A 19534-nucleotide genomic window follows, 5' to 3' on the forward strand; every position below is an offset into this window, starting at 1 on the left:
TATTCCAGTACTTTCCATTTTTTCCCCTTACTTTTCAGTTTTAAGACATAAAATATAGTCACTGGGTCATAAATTATAATTACCTTGCCTTGTATCTGAAAGCAGAATGCAAACATACTGTGCTTTCTTCTTTTGGTAATTTCTATAATTTACACATAGCATTAATAAGGCTCTGGGTATAACTCAAATACACAGATTGCACCCACAATATCATAAACATAAGCTTTTCTCAGAGCAAATTGTCACTGAAGCACCAACTCAGATAACAGAATTAGTCATTAACTCTTCATGCAGCCTTTACATTTCCTTATGTAGTACTTTCTATACCCGTCGTAATATTGTGCCATTTTTACCAACTAGTTAAGATTTCATTGTATAAACAGTAGCTGAATATATTCATGTCAAAGATAATCATTCCTTTAAAAGGTTTCTTTGTCAGGTATTCATTAAAGTAGGTTTCACTTCAAAATGATAGTCACTAATATAGGGCAAACATCTTACCCATTTGGCAGGTTTTCAAAAAATAATTTAATTTTATTAGCACTGTATCAAATCCTCAGCTTATATTATGCCTCCTATATTAATAGCACAAAGATCTGTTTTATGAATGCACACCATTGGCTGGAATACAAAATGAAATAATCTGTGTATCATATAAAAACCGCAAAACAGGAAACCACAAAAGAGATGATGATGTTCATGGGTACATCAGAAATTAATTATTGGACGTATCTATCTGCACCAATGCTATACTGTGTAAAGAGTGCTTCCACTTTCTTATATTGGTCTTCAGAAATTCATTTAGCAATAAATTCCCCACATAAAAGCTTCTCCCCAGCTGATGTTTACCACTCCAGGCTGCATGGAGGAAGTACTGGCATTTTGCTTCAAGACAGGAGGTAATAGGAATAAATACAGTGCCAGCTACATTTCCTCCAGATCAAATATGTGACTGTTATGAGCATTGTAATGGGTAGCGTGGGTGACACAGGATTTCACAAAAGCTCCTACACAGAATGCAGCTCTTCTTCAGAAGGCACAGCAGACACCATTTTGTCTCATTCCAGAGCAGTTCGCAATCTTCTCCGGTTTTTCAGTTGAAGCTTTCAGATACATTTTTTTAAAAATCTAAACCTGATATGATGTGATGAATTTTTAAGAGGGCAATTTGACTTCTAGACAGTGGGAGAGGGAATAGAAAGGTACAAGAATTGAGGTCACAGCTGTAAATATACCAGAATTCTCTGAAAGAGTAAATAAAAGTGAGAATAGCCTTTATGTATAGTCACGTAGACACTGATAATCATCAATTAACACCAGTATAAAAATAAACCTCCATTCTTAGATTACTTCATAGGAGAAACCCTATTTGCCCTGGGGGCTTAGTGACAGGGGCGGGGAAGGGAGTTATGGGAGGAGTAAATTATGAATCCCTCCATGTCTTTCTGTGGAGATAAGTGAGAAACCAGCTGTGACTGCTCCGTAGGAAGCCCCACCCCCTGAGCTGACCTACTGGGACTCTGGCCTGTGAGTACAGTTAGCTGTTTATCACAAGATTATACGTTATTATTGGCTTTGTGTGCTTTTCCTTTGGGGGCGGGGGTTGATGTTGTTTTGTTGTCTTTTTGGCAAGCCAAAGCATATATACAAGTCAAAGTTGGCTTTCAACACTGAAACCTGACATTTTCCCAAATTTAGTGTCACCCCTTAAAACACATTGGGGTGTATCTCTTAGAATTCCCTTCAACCCCAGTGGCACATTCTTTTCTATATCCTGAATACTATCCATCTTCATCCTTTGAGGGGAGATTTTATTTTATTCTATTTAATTTTATGTATGATTTGTTATTGTGGTAAAATACACATAACATAAAGTTTACCATTTTAAAGTATACAATTCAGTGGCATGCTATACTTTCACAATGTTGTACAACCATCACCACCATCTAGTTCAAGAACATTTTCATCATTCTAAAAGGAAACCCCCTACTCACTAAACAGTCACTCCACATTACCCCTTCTCCTGGCTTCTGACAACCAGTAATCCGCTTTCTATCTCTATCCGCTTTCTATGGATTTGCCTATTCTGGATATTTCACATAAATGGAACCATACAATATGTGTCCTTTTGTGTCTGGCTTCTTTCACTTATACTGTTTTCCAGGATCATCCATGCTATATCTGTATCTATTTTGAAGCAACAGGAAGTCATATGGAGCCTGGTCTAGTTAATAGCTAGATACGTATTATTTGAAAACAAGTTTAAGTTCTATTACAAGGTAATGATATTAATTTTCTTATGTGTCTCATGTTTTGTTTTTATGCCTTTGAGTATATAGGTTCTATCTACACTAAAAATACACAAAACTAAGTAAATATGACAGTACATTATAACCTACACTCAGAGTATTAAGTATTGCTCGGTTATCGTTGAGTAGACTTCTATAAGGTTGACTTTGCAGGATACAGGAGTTGGTTAAAGGATATTATACTGAAGATATTATACTGAAACTATGACATCTCCTTAATGAATAATGTGAGGTGTCCATATATCATATCTCAGAAGCGAAGCATTCAAATTAGGCTTTTGTAGTCTCTCTTCAAACATCATTCCTGTTTAATTGTCCCCTTTCCTAGTTCTCCTACAAAGGTGAAGTACCTAGTTAATAAAAAAAAACTCAGTCTAAAATATTTATGGCTCAATGAACTTGGAATCTAATGGAGACATCCTTGCTTTATTCTATAAAATTAATTGATTTTGGTCAAGCAGTAGATAAAATATTAAGAGCAAGATCCTTCCTAGTCCCCTCAAATAACACCACATGGATCAGCGTGGTCTTCAAACTTATATGTGTCTAAGAGTCACTGGGATATTTGTAAAAAAATACCACAAAATTTTGTGTAAAAAAATACCATACTTTGTGAAGCACTGTCTTTGATGATTCTAAAATAACTGTGCCTGGAGACATGCTGATAAACTCATCACACTTCTGTAAATCAGGCTAAGCTGTGTGGTAGCCCGTGATAAAATAGCATGGCTTTCACAATGATGGAATAAAATAAAGTTCTGTCCCTAGCTGGGAAGCATCAATAAATTTCACAAACAATTTTAATAGGGTGCTATTTTAATATAAAAAAAAAGCAGTTAAGGACCTAAAACCAATGCATACAAACTAATATTTTCTTTTCACTTCCAGGTGCATATAGAAATTTACAAATTATTATTGTAGATTCCATTTAAAGTAATACATCAAAAAAACCACCTGAAGCTCTAAGAAAAATCAGTTTAATGGCTCTGAGTTTCAATTAGAAAACTGATTCAGGAGTACAGCCTACTGGATATTTCTGATATTGCAAAGGAAAAAAAATTGTCATGAAAGTTTTAGCATTTAATATCTTTCTTTTATGCATTAATTTCTTTCCATGTTTCTTTATAAGCATGGAATGATGGAAATGTCATGGATTTTGGAGGGTTCAAGCTCTTTATTTGCTATGTTATGTCACCTTGGGCAAGTTACTTAAGCTTTGGGTTCCTACACTGTATAATCGTGGAACACAATAATTTCCATCAGCAGGACTGTTGTGAAAATTAGGGAATAAAAGTTAAACTCCCAGTACAATGCTGGACTTGTTTTAGAACCTATGACCTTTACACAGATACATGTACAGTGCATATATACATATCACCAAACAAATTTTTTAAAAAATCAATTTCTGATTTTTCTATGAGTTCCCCAAATTTAATTCTGCTTCAAAGCAACAACATTTACCCGAACATGTGGGGACTCCATGTTAGTGCTCCTCTGCATTTTGATTTCTGGTAGTTCTATGCATTAATGAATTAGGGAAGACTAGTCCCAGGTGTCAGGTGAAGTCACATGATTTTTGCTGGTATTAAAACTCAGTAATGAAATGATGCATTCCAGATAAATAATTTCTGGTAAGTAAGTTATATAAGCAGAATCCATACTTGGTGCCTTCAGTCAATTAATTCTTTGCTGTTTTCCCTAGAAGAGGACATTTGTAAGCTGGTCCTTACTTAAGATAAGCAACAGGAAATGACATCACATTAATGTCAAGGCTCAAACTGTAACGTCTCTGGCCCATAGTTGTGCTTAGGAACTCGTCACATCTCCAGGCCCCCACACCACCCTTTTGATTCATAGTGTCCATGGTGGTCTCTTGTGTGCTTGGGAACTGGTCCATTCATGGTTTTTGCTCTAGCCTCCTGGTCAAACAATCGAGATGTGATTCAGTGACCTATAGTAGGGCTCCAGAATGTTCATTAAAACAAGTGATTCAGGAGATTCTGATGAGAGGCATTGAAGGGTTATACAGTATAGAAAAAAAATCCTGCATTGGGAACATTGCCCCAATGGTTTTCTGTTCCTGCTTGTTGTACTTATTGAAATAGAATTGAGCAGTACTTCTATATTCAGTGAGAACTCTCATTAGCTAGGTGGAATATCAGTTATGGTTACCAGGGGGCACTGTGGTTCAAGTTAAGTGTCCTTTTGATTCTAATGCTGCAAACAACCATGATTTATGAGACCCTTGTTGCAGTAAAAGACCATTATTGAAAGTGATACTATTCCTGCCTCCTTACCTGCTGCCCCAATATTAGAGTCAGATTGTTTAAGCTAGCTCAGGGCCCAGCACAGAGTGTGGCCCAGAGAAGTCATTCAATAAATACCTGTTGAATGGAATCCTTGTGGCGCCATAGTACCAGTTACATCAAAGAGCTGCGTTTATTTGGAAGACATATTTACTTGGCTCTGTATTCATGATCAAGCAGTCTTTCCAAGCATTGGTGCCTACCCAATGAAGCTCTACTCCAGGTAACTCAGAACTAGGGATTTGGGGAAGTTTGAGACCTGGTGTACCCAGAAAAGACTAGCTGAATTTTTATAATATAGCTCTGGCTCCTCATCATTTACTTATGGCTGCTTATCAAAATTCACGTTCCGTCAACATTCTTAAAATAGAGTTAGACTAGGGCTGTGTGAGGTTCACATGAAGAAGAAATTCATTGGGATTCAATGTTTTGAATAATTATATGGGTATTAGACAGGTTCTGTAATTAAAGGTCAAGTGATAGAGAAGTAAGTAGGATTTCTTTTTACCTTGAGTAATACTTGTTAGTGTTCTTAAAGTAATGTGGACTTACTTACACAGGTCATGTGATATTTCCCTCTTACTCCTAATCAGTAAATATGGATTGCTTCACTTTTGATTGCTCTATAAAATCTGTAAGTGGTTGATGACAGTCTACTAGGGTCACAATAATACAGAGTTATTAACTTTTATTTTCTTCCCCAAGTCAGGAATCTCTGAGAGTGATATCACTAAGACAAACCCTGACTTTGGCTCTCCAAGAACCCATATGGAAAAATGCTAGCCTGGAAAAATTAAAAATGAATAAAAAAACAGCTTGATGAAAAAAGAATGGTTTTAATCTATTTTAAAAAGAGTTTAATAAACTTTCATCATATTCTCCTATTTACTATCAATTTTAAACCACATATATTTATTACTGCTTAGAAATAAATCATTATTAAAGAAGAAACATAATTACAAAGATATTACTTATAGAGTATTTGCTTTTAATAGAAAATACTCAGAATCATTCAACCACAGAAACAGAAACTTCTTTTTATTGACTCTAGCATGAGAATTAGGTATTGTTATTCTAGGTTCTTCCTATGCCATCTAGTGGGAGATGCAAATGGTTTAATCTGAGTTTTGTGTAGATTATCTACCATCAATTCATTCAACTTTTCATTTGTAGCAAATCAACCACATTACACCTACTAAATGGTGCACATTAAATTCTAGGTTGAACTCTGGAAAACAGTGTGGAGGTTCCTCAAAATATTAAAAATAGACCTACCCTATGACCCAGCAGTAGCACTGCTAGGAATTTACCCAAGGGATACAGGAGGGCTGATGCATAGGGGCACTTATAGCAGCACTCTCAACAATAGCCAAATTGTGGAAAAAGCCTAAGTGTCCATCAACTGATGAATGGATAAAGAAATTGTGGTTTATATACACAATGGAGTACTACGTGGCAATGAGAAAGAATGAAATATGGCCCTTTGTAGCAACGTGGATGGAACTGGAGAGTGTTATGCTAAGTGAAATAAACCATACAGAGAAAGACAGATACCATATGTTTTCACTCTTATGTGGATCCTGAGAAACTTAACAGAAACCCATGGGGGAGGGGAAGGAAAAAAAAATGAGGTTAGAGCGGGAGAGAGCCAAAGCATAAGAGACTCTTAAAAACTGAGAACAAACTGAGGGTTGATGGGGGGGTGGAAGGGAGGGAAGGGTAGGTGATGGGCATTGAAGAGGGCACCTTTTGGGATGAGCACTGGGTGTTGTATGGAAACCAATTTGACAATAAATTTCATATATTAAAAAAAAAGAGTCAAATTCACTCTTGGGGCACCTGGGTGGCTTGGTCAGTTGAGCTTCTGACTTCGGCTCAGGTCATGAGCTCGCAGTTCATGAGTTCAAGCCCCACATCGGGCTCTGTGTTGACAGCTCAGAGCCTGGAGCCTGCTTCAGATTCTGTGTCTCCCTCCCTCCCTCTCTCTCTCTCTCTCTCTCTCTCTCTGCCTCTCCCCTGCTCATGCTCTTTCTCTCTCTCTCAAAAATAAATAAAAACATTTAAATTCTAGGTTGAAAATGAAACTAAAGCAGATAAAACAGTGTAAACACTCCCTTATTTTACAAATAACTTTATGATAGAATACGCTCAGGTTTCCAGCTCACATCACTAATGACACCAATGAGAGATTCCATGGTTAAAATATAGGCCATTGCTGCTATTGGTAAATCATTATATTATGGTATGATGACACATACTGATTTATTCAGCCAAGAATATCCTCAGGACATAATTCCTAGATATCAATAGAATATAATGTCTTTTCACATTCTGTTTCCTGTCTTTCCTCTCCTCAGCCCTTTCCCTTCCCTGAATGATGAAATTTTACCCATCTTTCGAGATTCCTCTGATAGCATGTTCTCTGTAAAGCCTGCCTTTTGTCACAGTTTACCTGCATACACACAGACATAAACACACAGACCTGCATGACTAACTGGTCCTCTTTGTTGCATCCAGAGTACTTTGTTCTCACACTTCTGTTACCACAGTAACTTATATTATTATTTTCACAAATAGAGCTCCTTGAGGACAAGGGCTATGTCTTTTTCATCTTTGGATTAGACACCATGAATGAATGAATGAATGAATGAATGAATGAACGAACAGAAGTATAGAGTCATCACTACTGCTCATTTCTCTTGGTTGCAGAAGTCACTCATATTCAATTCCCAGTGACTGGCTGGAAACAGATGGAGAATTATAGAGTGTGTGTGAAGGCATGGGTGGAAGAGTAGGAAGTGACAGATCAGAAGGAATAGTTTTCCAAGGGATATATAATGAGTTTCCCCTTTCTGCACCTTCTCCCTTCACCCTCTGTCCCTTTCTCCCCTAAGACTGAAGAGACATCTCACAGTTGGGGACTTGGCTTAGTTCCACTTGGGCATGCTTATGGATGGCAGTGACAGTCACAGAAAACTCAAATGCTAACAGTGACAGTTCAGTTGGAAGTGAAGGAAAAAAACGGGAGTACTTCCCCTGAACCATAATGCATATTCATAAGCAAAGCCTATTTCTTGAGTCCAACTCCAGCTACCTAATCTTTCTGGGGGTTCTCTTTTACTTGCCCCAAGTAGACATTACAGCTATTACCATGACCACGTTCAAAAGGAAGTAGCCACCTCTCTTGAGAGCCCAGGGGAGAGCCATCATTGGCTGACCGCTCTAGCCTGACAGAGCTGGTTCATCTCCAACCCCTAGGGCATTTACAGAACCCTGACCTGGAGACACTGTGACCCTGAGTGCACCCACATTCAGAGGACACAGAGAGGAAAGGACCAATAAACATAAATCTCACCAGAGCTATGTGGTTATAAAGTATGTTGTAACCATACTCCAAATCAAGGTTATCCCAGAACTACAGACATTTGTGATTAACATCATCACCTTTACTTCTTAATTGCAGACATAAAATACACAGTTCTTCTCTATCTTTCCTCTAGCTTGGTAAGAATGAGAAAAAAAAAAAAGAATGAGAAAAACAACTTAAATCCATATGAGGTTAAAACTGCCACTTTCATGTTTTTGAGTTTCACTTTATCAGATGTTCAGGCTGAGAGAGTGTAGGTCAACTTTTTTCCTGAGCGTTAATGTGTGAAGTACACGTAAGATCTGTAGCATGTGGATCAGGCCACAGGTGATGAATAATGTGGTCTAAGGGCCACAGCTAAGAGATCGTTCAGGACAAATGGAGCTAACTGGGAGAACTGCAATCAAGGGAGGATTTTGAGAGTTCTGGTCTCCATCTCAGAAAATGGCGTCTCTATTTTTTTCAGTGAGTTCAAGCCAAACCCCTTGCAGTCCTTGGTTCCTTTCTTTTCACACCCTTTCTTGTTCCTTTCTTTTGTCACACCCAACATCCAATGCACTCATACACCTTGCTAGTTTCACACACACACACAATTTCTTCCAGGGTCGCCCAGGTGGCTCAGTCAGTTAAGCATCTGATTTTGGCTCAGGTCATGATCTCATGGATCATGAGTTCGAGCCCTGCACTGGGCTCTCTGCTGTCAGCACAGAGCCCGCTTCAGATTCTCTGTCCCCCTCTCTCTCTGCTGCTCCCCACTCATGCTCTGTCAAAAATAAATAAATATCTAAAAAAAAATTCTTCCAGAGTGTATCTAGTATCTCCACTTCATATCACTCCAGTGCCACCAACCTAATCTAAGTCACCATCAGTCCCACTAGAACCACCTAACTGGTCTCCCTGCTCCCACCCTTGCTGCCATCTCCTCCCACCCCCAGACTATCATTCACCCAGTAGCCAACATAATCTCAGCAAAGCATAAGTCATATGATTTGTATCATTTGAGGGAGCAGTAACTACGATAACAAAGAAACCCCCATATTTGAGTAATGTGGATTCTACTTCTCATTTGCCTAATAGTCCCATACAGGGTTTTTTTTTTTTTTTTTTGTCAGGGCCACGCTAGGATAGGGCAAAGCCTACTTACCTTCAATATGAAGTTAACATCCATCTGGCTGGTAGAAGAGGAAGAAAAAGTGAAGCAGGTACATCTATTTCTCTGATACTTGTGCCCAAGAGTGACACATAAATCACTCCTGCTCACTTTCCAATTGCAAGAATTCATCGATGGTCTCTCTTGATGAAAGGAAGATGCCCTGGCTGGGGAGCTGCTTCCCTGAAACAACTCCACCATCCTACAACTCTTTAGTGGGCAGCTGCCATCTGTTAAAATATAAGGCGGAGCTTATTCATCTGTTTACAACTGTCCTAGAGATTCCTGTCTAACTAAATGAATATCCAAAGCTTCCAGATCCTCAGGAGCTGACCCCTTCTACCTCTCTGGTCTCATTGTCCTCCAGCTTTACTAGCCTTTATTCTGATCCTTGCTTATTGCCCTTCTCAGCGTTTGCTGTTCTCTCTGCCTAGAAGATGCCTTCATTAGATCTTTATATAACTGATTCCTTTTCATCATTTACATAGTTAAGGGGTGGGACCCGGGAATCTGCACTTTAAATGACACTCCATGAGACCCTGATGCAGGTGGTCAATGACCCATACCCTGAGAACATTGGGACAGTGGTTGAGAGTATGAACAGAGACACCTAATTCAAACACCACTAAGACCCTTATTAAGTCTATAACTTTGGGCAACCTACTTAGGTCAAATTAAGTACATAGCATGGAGTCTGGCACACAGTAAGTAGCAGAAGGAGTCACTATATATGTATCATGTAGTTTTAGAAAAAGTAGGGATAGAATTAGACAAAAGGAGATTTGAGCAAGTGAATCTTCTTTTTCTCTTTTTTTAGAGAGAGAGAGAGAGAGGGAATATGTGCAAGGGAGGGGCCAAGGGTGAGGGAGAAAGAGGGTCTTAAGCAGGCCCCATGGTGTGGAGCCAGATATCACAACCACAAGATCATGACCTAAGCCAAAATCTAGAGTTGTATGCTTAACCAACTGAACCACTCAGGTGTCCCATAAGCAACTGAATCTTAAATAAGGAAGTGATGTGACTCCTGGAAAACAGTTTGGATATGCTTTGAGGGATTATTGAAGGCCACTACAGAGTCTTAGGGAGTGGAGTGAGGTTAGATGAGTGGTTTGAGATGTCCACTGTTACTCTGAGAAGTGGTTATAGAAGATTAGATCTGGAGGGGAGAGCCTACCCAAGAGCTTATACCAGTACTCAGGATAAAAGAAGATCCCATTGTATGGACTTAACAAATAAATGGATTGGAAAGAGGCAAAAAAAGAAAGAAGCAGCCAAAGAGGTTGGCATGAAAACTGAGGAGAAATGATTGAAGAGAAATATGTGTGATCTCAGTACGGGCAGAGCCTAATTGAATAGGAGGGCAGTGATTCCTAGCCTAGATTACACCCAGGAGAAAAAAGACTAAGGAACTCCAATAGATACAGAAAATGGTAAAATAGAATCCTCAAAGCAAATGATCCCACAGAAGCCAGAGTTCAGTGGCCAAGCTTTTAAAGAAGTCATGTTAGTCACGACTGAAGGGAGAACTGGTGCACTGGTGAGGCAACAAGACAGAAATTGAAATGACAATATTGGAAATTGTCCTTTGACTTTTCCATAAAGTTGCTGTTAATATCCGAGTTGAGGGGCAGCTTCTAGGGATGAGAGGGATACAGAAGGAAGGGGAACAAAGTTGATTAAAGAGAGTCAAAGCCATAGATGTAGTTGAGAGTTGGACACATAGTTTTTTATTCTCAATTTTTTTAAAGTAAACTCTATAACCAACATGGGGCTTGAACTCACAACCCTGAGATTAACAGTAACATGTTCCATTGACTGAGCCAGCCAAGCCTCTGAGGTGGATACACCTTGTATAAAGCGTGTGTTCAAGGAACACTTATGTGGAGGAGAGAAATGGAACAGCAGCCAAAAGGTGGCGAAGAATAGTAAACTTTGATTCCTTGATGCCTGTTTGCTAGTAGATAGGAGCCATTCTTTTATTCACAGATAAAACCTACATACGTGCTCACTCTCTCTCTCATGCATAAACTTTCCATTGTAAACATACAAAATCCCTGTGACTCTCCATACCAAAGCCATCCACTCTCCTGCATTATAAACAGACTGCTGACCTAGTTTTGAATATAATGAAAATTCCACATAGTTAGGGTGGATCCAGGTTTTGTGAGGGCTAAAGCTTATATTACTTGGTTGATTCTTCTTAAGAAAAAAGAATATAAAATACAAAATACAAATACAAAGTTGGGTACAAAAAATGAATATTTATTAAGGATAAGAAAAGGATTCATGACAAATTACCTTGGAACTTTGGATCTTTGGAAGGCCAGATCTCTTCCTTGTGACACTTCTCTGGGCAATTTACTAGAAATGTTTACATAGAAGTGCAATCTGGCTTCCCTCCCCCACTTAGAACATTCTACCAACCCCAGAAACTCCCAACATTCACAGAGGTCCAAGCAAGGGACCCCAAAGCTTAAGCTTCAATTACTTCAGAGTGAAACTGCCTTTCTGTCTATATGTTTCTCCTTTGCTCTAAAGTGGGGAAACTCTAGCATCTGACTAAAAGGAAGGACTTCTACATGTCTTTTTTTAAATAAAATTACCATGTGTCCTTTCCTTGAAGGTGGAGGGGACTAAACACTGACCATCAGGAAAAACTTTGCAGAAAACTGTAATTCTGACAGGCATGACCTCAGGGTGGCTAGCAGAGGGTGGAGGCCTTAATTAAGTTCTTCCAAGATACGTTGCCGCATTCCTAACAGTACAGAAACTGCTTAAGCACCAGCTGTACCTTAGGGAGGAATTTGCTTTCTGTGGTTTCTTCCATTAGCCTCTCCAGACTCCTTCTTTCCTCAGTTCTGTCCTGCTCTGTGCCCCAGGAGGCTGACCCATACAGATGTCAGCTGGCTCCCTTCATGCCCAGCTCATGGTCAGGTTTGGCAGTGAGAAGCACCAGCAGAAGAAAAGTGAGGCTGGGTTATTTCTTTCCCTGGCCCTCTTGCTGTGTGTTGGCTGCAAACTCTCCTTTCAGGCAGTCCTCTCCGTACAACCATCCTCTCCAGGGTGTGGAAATAGCTCCATGTTCTCCATCTTCAGGCCTGCAGTAGTAATGCCTCTCCCTATCACAAGTCCTGGGGATGGTGCCATCCCTTGTTGGTTTCTGTAAATAGTGTCCACACCTTTGTGAACAGTTTCTTTATTGAATTCTCCTCAAATTACTCTGTTTGAATGCTCATCTGTTTTCTGCTTGGACTCTGACTGATACCATGTTATAATTAACAAGGAGGGGAAAGGCCTTCAAAAACTTTTGCTTGGGGGCCCAGAATTAATAATAAAGAGAAGTAAAAAAAAGCAGTAGCTGACACTCAATGTACCAGCAACAGATGTGCCAAAAGGATGGTCATAGCAAGTACCTCTGGCTTCCTCTCCTCCTGGCAGGTGGGGGTGTTGGGAAAGCAGCAACTCTTGTAAAAGAGCAAAGTGCAGCATCAGGGCTATGAGGCCTTGGGTTCACTGTCTGCAAATCACATGATCCTCCAGACAAAAAGGACCTTATAAGGTAAAAGAAACAATTTGATTAGTTAGTCAGGTTATTGCATATTTTCTGCTTGAATACTCGCAAAGATGGAAAGTGTTACTGTACAAATAGCCCATTCTGTTATAGGGGCATGTCTAATTGTTAGAGCATTATATTAAGCAAAATCTGCCTTCCTCTAACTTTCCTTAGGTCTATTTCTTTCTTTTGAACGATATAAAGTCAAATGTGATCTTTCTTCCTTATGGCAGACCTACAGATATCTGAGGAGAGCTGCCATTTCTCACCACCCTGGTGTCTTGAATGACCTCTGGTTCATCAATGTGCCAGTAAAAGTACGGTGCACCCAAATGGTCATAATACTCTACGTAGAATCTTGCTTGAAATAGCCATATAACACTCAACTAGGCTTTTTCCATCATTCTTTCCCCACCCCTTAAAAAATATTTCTCTTACTTCTGGGACATATTTAAAATTAATCCTCTCTTTTAGCACCCATAGCTGCTACTTCCTTTAACTGTACTAAAATTATCTTCTCCTCTCACATCATTTCCTATTTCAAATGCCTCTTTTATAGCTACCCATGGTTTTTTCCATCATATTCAAGTTTCTTGATTTTACTGTTACTGCCTGACCCCAATCATTATTTTTACTGCTTGCTGATTTTCCTTTTCTCCTTTTTCCTCCACATCTTTGTTCCCTGTCACCTCTACTGAATATACTACTGATTTCACACTGAACTTTGTTTGAAATGTTCAGCCCATTTTCATCATCCTTTTCTATTTTAGAAGTCCCTTTTATGTAACTACCTCATAAAACTTAGAGAAAAATACACACATAGACACTAAATCCAAATGATCTTTTCTCCTTCAGAGTTCATGAGCATCCTCATGATCCTTGATTCTCATCAAGATCCTCTTGATCTTATTCTCTGAATTAAATACCAGTGTCAAGAATAAACTGTTAGAATCAAAATCATATCTTACAATGTTTCATAATAATGTTAGGCCCTTTACAATTATGTAAAACCTATAGAACTTGAAGTAACAGGAGAATAACACTCAAAATAATATTGATAATCATTTCATTGAAAGATGCATGATATCAATAATTCAAGTTATGTATAAATTTCTCATTAAAATACTTGTCACACAGGACTCACCTGTACTTAGTTTTACTTCTCATTGTGAGGGAGGCCTACAGTTAAGGTCCCTGATGAAAATCTACTCGTTGCCCTTATTATTTTTTTTAATGTTTATTTCTTTATTTTGAGAGAGAGAGAGAGAAGGTCAGAGGGAGACAGAGAGCACGGCATGCACATGCATGTGTGCATGCACAAGTGAGCAGGGGAGGGGCAAGGGCGGGGAGAGAATCCAAAGCGGCTTCATGCTGTCAGGACAGAGCTAGGAGCTGGATCTCACACACTGAAATTGTTACCTGAGCCGAAATCAAGAGTTGGACGTTTAACCCACCAAGCCACCCAGGTGCCTCTCCCGGCCCTTATTTTAAAGGAAGGGATTGAGTTAAAAAACCCAATACTGGGCATATTCTGTCTATACCATGCCTACTTCTGGACCCAAGCCAAGTTAAAAAAGAATCTGAAAACAGACACAAAAGACTGATATACAATATTGCCATGTTTGTCTACCAGAATTCCTTTGGTTTATATGTATACAAGATTTTTACTGATGGAGCTCAAAGTCCTCCAGAGATATTACCTCTAGAATCCTCATAACATTCTCTTTAAGCAAGTAGAAACCAGAGATGATTGCATTCTGTTTTTCTTTTTTGTATCCATTATTTTTTTGTTTTGTTTTTTGTTTTGTTTTGAAGAACAGTCTTTAAGTAGAGGCAGCAGGGCCTTATCCCTGGGGTCATTCCTCTTGACAGGTTGATGGCTAGCCTTAGGTCAAGGTCACACACTAAGGTACTGGTGTTCCAAGAAAAGAATTCCAGTTTAATGATCCACCCAGGAGATCTGGCTGACTTCCATATGTACAAAGTCAGTCCTAAGACACTGCAGAGTAAGATATTCACTAGGGCTCTGTCTACAAAACTCACTAAGTTTTCTATTTAAATGTTTCTGGAAGAAGAATCAAACTTACAAGTCATATATAAGTACTAATCACATAGTCATGACTGCCACAGGCCCCATCCTTCCATGATGTCAAGCTCTCATGGATTAGTTATCTTCTCTGTTCTAGACTTCTGTATATGTACCCCAATCTTACCATCCCATTAACCTTGGATTTAGCTTTTCCCTGAACTATCAATGTTTGCTCAGAATGAGTCTGAATTTGCTACTCTCTTATCAGGACTTGCTCATGGAAAGCTAACCTTCTCCATGAATACTGTAGCCACCATTCCCATTTGGCTCAAGTTCATGTTAATTTCTTACTAACCCCTCTCTCTCCTGACTTACTTCCTCTTCCTCCTTGCTCCCCAAATGCCCTGCCACAAATGTCATAAAAGGGTATTATACTCCTTGTGGGTAGGCCAGACAGAGCCACCCCCACAGTATGTATATTGGGCTATTCATGCACTGCAAGTGGTTCTTCCCTAACCAGAAGTATATAAAAGAACCATGGCTGGGCCAGAACTTCTGTCTCAGAATGAGGTTCACAATTCAGCATTCTCATTGTTGACATGTTGCCCTAAATTACTCAGCTACCTGGATTTGGGACCCTTTATCGCCCCTGAATGCAAGTATTTCCTACTTAAGAACTGCTTTTTCACTGGGAAAAAAAGATTTGCAAAATATGTATCTGATAAGGGACTTCTATCCAGGATATTTAAAGAACTCACAGGTTAATAAAGGCAAACAACCCAATTAAGAAATGGCAAAAAAAAAAAATAAGCAGATTTCACAAAAGAAGATATTCGAGTAAGTTCATAAAAAAGATGCTCAACTTCATTAATCATTAGGGAAATGTAAATTAAAACCATAATTAGGCACCACTACACATGCATCAGAATGCCTAAGTTGAAAAGACAAATAATACCAAGTCCTGTCAATAATTAGAGTCTTTGGAACTCTCATACGTTGCTGTGGAAATGCAAAATGCTACTTTGGAAAGCAGTTTGACAATTTCATACAAGATTAAACATGCACTTAACACATGACCTAGAAATCTTACTCTTAGGTATCTACTTAAGATAAAAGAAAAAATATGCTCCATACAAAGATCTGTACTTTAATGTTCATAGTAGCTTTGTTTACAATAGCCCCAGACTAGAAACAATCCAAATATTCATTAACTGGTGAATGGATAGATAAGTTGTGACATATACATACAATGATATACTACATAGCCATAAAGAGAAGTGAATTGTTGATACAAGCAACAAAATCAATTAATCTCAAAAGTGTAATTATGCCCATTGAAAAGAGACGGACAGAAAAGATCACATACAGTTTATAGAAAATTCTAGAAAAGGCAAAACTATAGCGGTGGAAAGTTGATCAGCGGTTTCTAGGGGCAGATGAGGAGAATGGATTGGCTGTAAAGGGAAATGAGGGCATTTTTTTAGGTTACATAAGTGTTCTATATTGTGATTGTGGTGGTAGTTTTTAATAGGGTTTTTGTTTTTTGGGTTTTTTTAGAAAACTAAATTGCATGCTCAAAATTGGCAAATTTTGTTAAAGGTAAATTATATTTCAATAAAGATGATTTTTTGTTGTTTATTTTCGAGAGAGACAGTGGGAGCAAGGGAGGGGGGGACAGAGGAATTTAAGCAGGCTCCATGCTGAGAGCTCAGACCAGATGCAGGGAGAGGCTCAAATTCACTAACCAAACTGCGAGATCATGAGCTGAGCCAAAGTCAGACACTTAACCAATTGAGCCAGCCAGGTAGGTACCCCTAAAATTTAGGGTTTTTTTATTATTCAGGTATAGTGAGGTCAATAGATCAAGAAAATGGCTGACACTAAAAAGATTGTTCCTCACAGTTCCCAAGAGGGAGGGACATCCAGGGCACAGAGGGCACATGGAGAAGTGTCAGGGTTGGTTAGGAGGCAGAGAGCCAGGGGGAAATGTGGGCAAGGGCTTTTATTGTGGCTCCCAGGGCAGGCAAGGCAAGGCAGGACAAACACGTTTAGGATTGGCTAGTTTGAGTAATTTCAGCAGGCTCTGAGGTGTAGAGAGCTCGCGCGCGCGCTCTCTCTCTCTCTCTCTCTCTCTCTCTCTCTCTCTCTCTCATTGCCTGATACCTGGCCCTGGGGTGATTACAACAGAGAAATAGTGGCCCTGAGAGTGAAAGCCCCATAGAGGAGGTAGTCGGGGTGTGGGCTCTGGATTAATTGATTAGTTAGCAACAAGTAGGAATTGGCTAGTGCTGGGAGGGGCAGGCTCTCCAGATCAGCAAGGCAAGACCCCAGATATCAAAACATCAGGGATACAAAAAATAAAAAGGCATGAATAGAAAGATATGTGATAAAATAAATATACCAAAATGTTAATCATAGTATTGAGGTGTTAGGTATATGGGTGTTCCCTGTTTAATTCTTTCAACTTTTCAGTATGCCTGAACAATAAAAGTTGAGGAAAAAATGCTTCTTTAGATATCTGAGCTCTTACCTAGTCATGGCTTCTAAAAGCCAGTTTCTCCACCTTTGTCTTACCTGCCCAGATTCCTGACTTCCTGCTTGTTTTCAACATTACTGTTGCCTCTTTTAGTTATAAAATTTAGCTGATTCTCCTGATCAGCCAACTTTTTTGATTCTAGGAGTTACACCTGAACTAGCCATGACTTCTTAGTGCACAAAGTCACTAAATAGGCAGGGCCATCCCAGGGCATAATGTGAATTAGGTAAGTTCTATTTTCAAGTGCCTTATATACTTTCTCCCTCAGACTCCAGCCCAACACACACACACACACACACACACACACACACACACACACACACACACACCTCTGTTATAGATTGAATTGTGTCCTCCCCCAGAGTCTTATGATGGAGTATTAACCCCTAGTACCTCAAAATGTGACCTAATTTATGAAGACAGGAGTTTTATAGAACTAATCAAGTAAAATGAAGCCATTAGGTTGGGCCCTAATCCAATAAGACTGGTGTCCTTATAAAAATTGGAAATTTGGACACAGAGATACAAAGGGAAGATAATATAAAGAGACACAGGGAGAAGATAGCCACCTGTAATCCAAGGAACACCTGAGAATACCAGAAGCTAGAAGACAGGCCTAAAACAGATGCTCTCCCAGCACCTTCTGAAGACTATATGGTCTTGCCAATGCCTTGATTTTAAATTCTGCCCTCTAGCACTGTGACACTAATATCTTTTTGCTCTAAGCCATCCGGTTTGTGGATATTTTCTCATGGAAGGCCTAGAAAACTAATACAACTGCTATAGGCTCTCTTCCTCTTTTCCTAGTCACCCAGTGCCCTTGTATCTTCTAAGGTACCCCACCCAGACTTGCAGTAAAGGACAGTGTCTCAAGTACCCATTCATGAAAACTCTAATTTCCAAAATGCCAGCACCTTGGCAAGTTACCAGGGAAGAACTAAGGTCTAATAAGCTAAAGTCAATGTGGGACCCAAGGAATTTAACAAAAATCCCCTACTCCTGGACAAGCAGAGCAAGATTAACTCCATTTTGTGCTACACCCACCATCTCATGTATAACCTCCACATGACCTACTTATTGCTTAAGACACTCCCCCACCCTAGTCAAGCCGCTGAGCACACCCTTATTGGAAACCGGCTCATATAGGAATGCGGAACCCCTAACTGCCAAAGAATGTAAACCCTGCCTTTTGCCCGCCAAACTTGCGTGCCAATTCTGACCAGAGTGATAGGCTAGTTCAAACAGTTACTATAAGGTAAATTGTAATTCAATTGGCCACCTGCGTGTGGACTGACATGACTACGCAACTTTCTGTGTGTGTTACAATCTCATTGGCCACTGGCCCCTATAAAACTGCTACGCCTCTTAACCTAGGGGTCCAAGTCCCTGCTCCGCTGTGTCGGGTATACTTGGGCCCAAGCTCGAGCTTGCAAATAAACCCTCATGCGTTTGCATCGGTATCGGCTCCTTGGTGGTCTCTCAGATTCGAAATGGGGGTATTACATCAAGCCAAAGAGTACTGACACCATTACAATGTGCCATAACTCTTATGGGGACTGGTCCAGATGCTTGTTATTCATAGGAATAAGTCTATAAAGATGCAATCTCAGACAGTGTAAGAGGTGGGCAAGGAAAAGAAGGGCTGTAGGAAACATCTCATAGTTTCTCAAATCACACCAGTTAAATGGCCATGCATTTTTATTCGTAAGTATTCATGCTGGCAAAGCGACAACTTCTCACCCAGAAAAAGGTGCAGGTTAATGCACAGGTCAACAATTAAATGCCTGATTGCCTCCAGGGTGCTGCTCAGTGTATAAAGGTATTCTAATCTGTGGTAAACCATCCAAAAAATCCATATTGTCATTAGCCAACCTCTTATTCCCTTTGCTGCCATGCTAACATGAAATGCTGAGACCAGAATGGCATGTGTAAAAATGCTTTGCTGGTTCTATTTTGCCAAGGGAAGGGGAAAGTTAAAAGACTTTATCTCGTCTCAGCTTGCAGAGAGTTGTAAAATGTCTGTACAGAGGATTGGGGACACATTTGTCACATATAGCCAAAAGAAAGCATTTGGCAGAAACAAGCAGCAAAAGTGAGAAAATATAGAAATGACTGTTTTCTGTAGATTAAAAAAATTAGTGAAGACTGACATTGAATTTCAGAGAAAGTACTCACCACTTCCAATAAAAAAAATTTTTTTTTAAAGCGATGTCTTAAAGAAAAAAGATGAGGTTCTAATCCACTACAGTGCTTTCAATCTAGAGATTTTGCCCTTTTGGCTATG

General features: G+C 39.5%; 1 protein-coding gene across 4 annotated transcripts in view; it reads right to left on the reverse strand.

The window, feature by feature from the left end:
* LOC106979711 (serine protease 58-like) overlaps positions 1 to 19534 on the reverse strand; it is a 173638-nt gene that overhangs the window by 90928 nt on the left and 63176 nt on the right. For 3 of the 4 annotated variants that reach the window (XM_053215466.1, XM_053215465.1, XM_053215467.1), the window contains one exon: positions 12546 to 12683. The exons of the other annotated variant lie outside the window; for it this stretch is intronic. In XM_053215466.1, coding sequence (XP_053071441.1) covers positions 12546 to 12683 — 138 coding nt within the window. The remainder of the gene's footprint in view (positions 1 to 12545; positions 12684 to 19534) is intronic. 4 annotated transcript variants of the gene reach the window in all.

This window comes from Acinonyx jubatus, chromosome C1, assembly GCF_027475565.1.
Source record: "Acinonyx jubatus isolate Ajub_Pintada_27869175 chromosome C1, VMU_Ajub_asm_v1.0, whole genome shotgun sequence".
NCBI lineage: Eukaryota > Metazoa > Chordata > Mammalia > Carnivora > Felidae > Acinonyx > Acinonyx jubatus.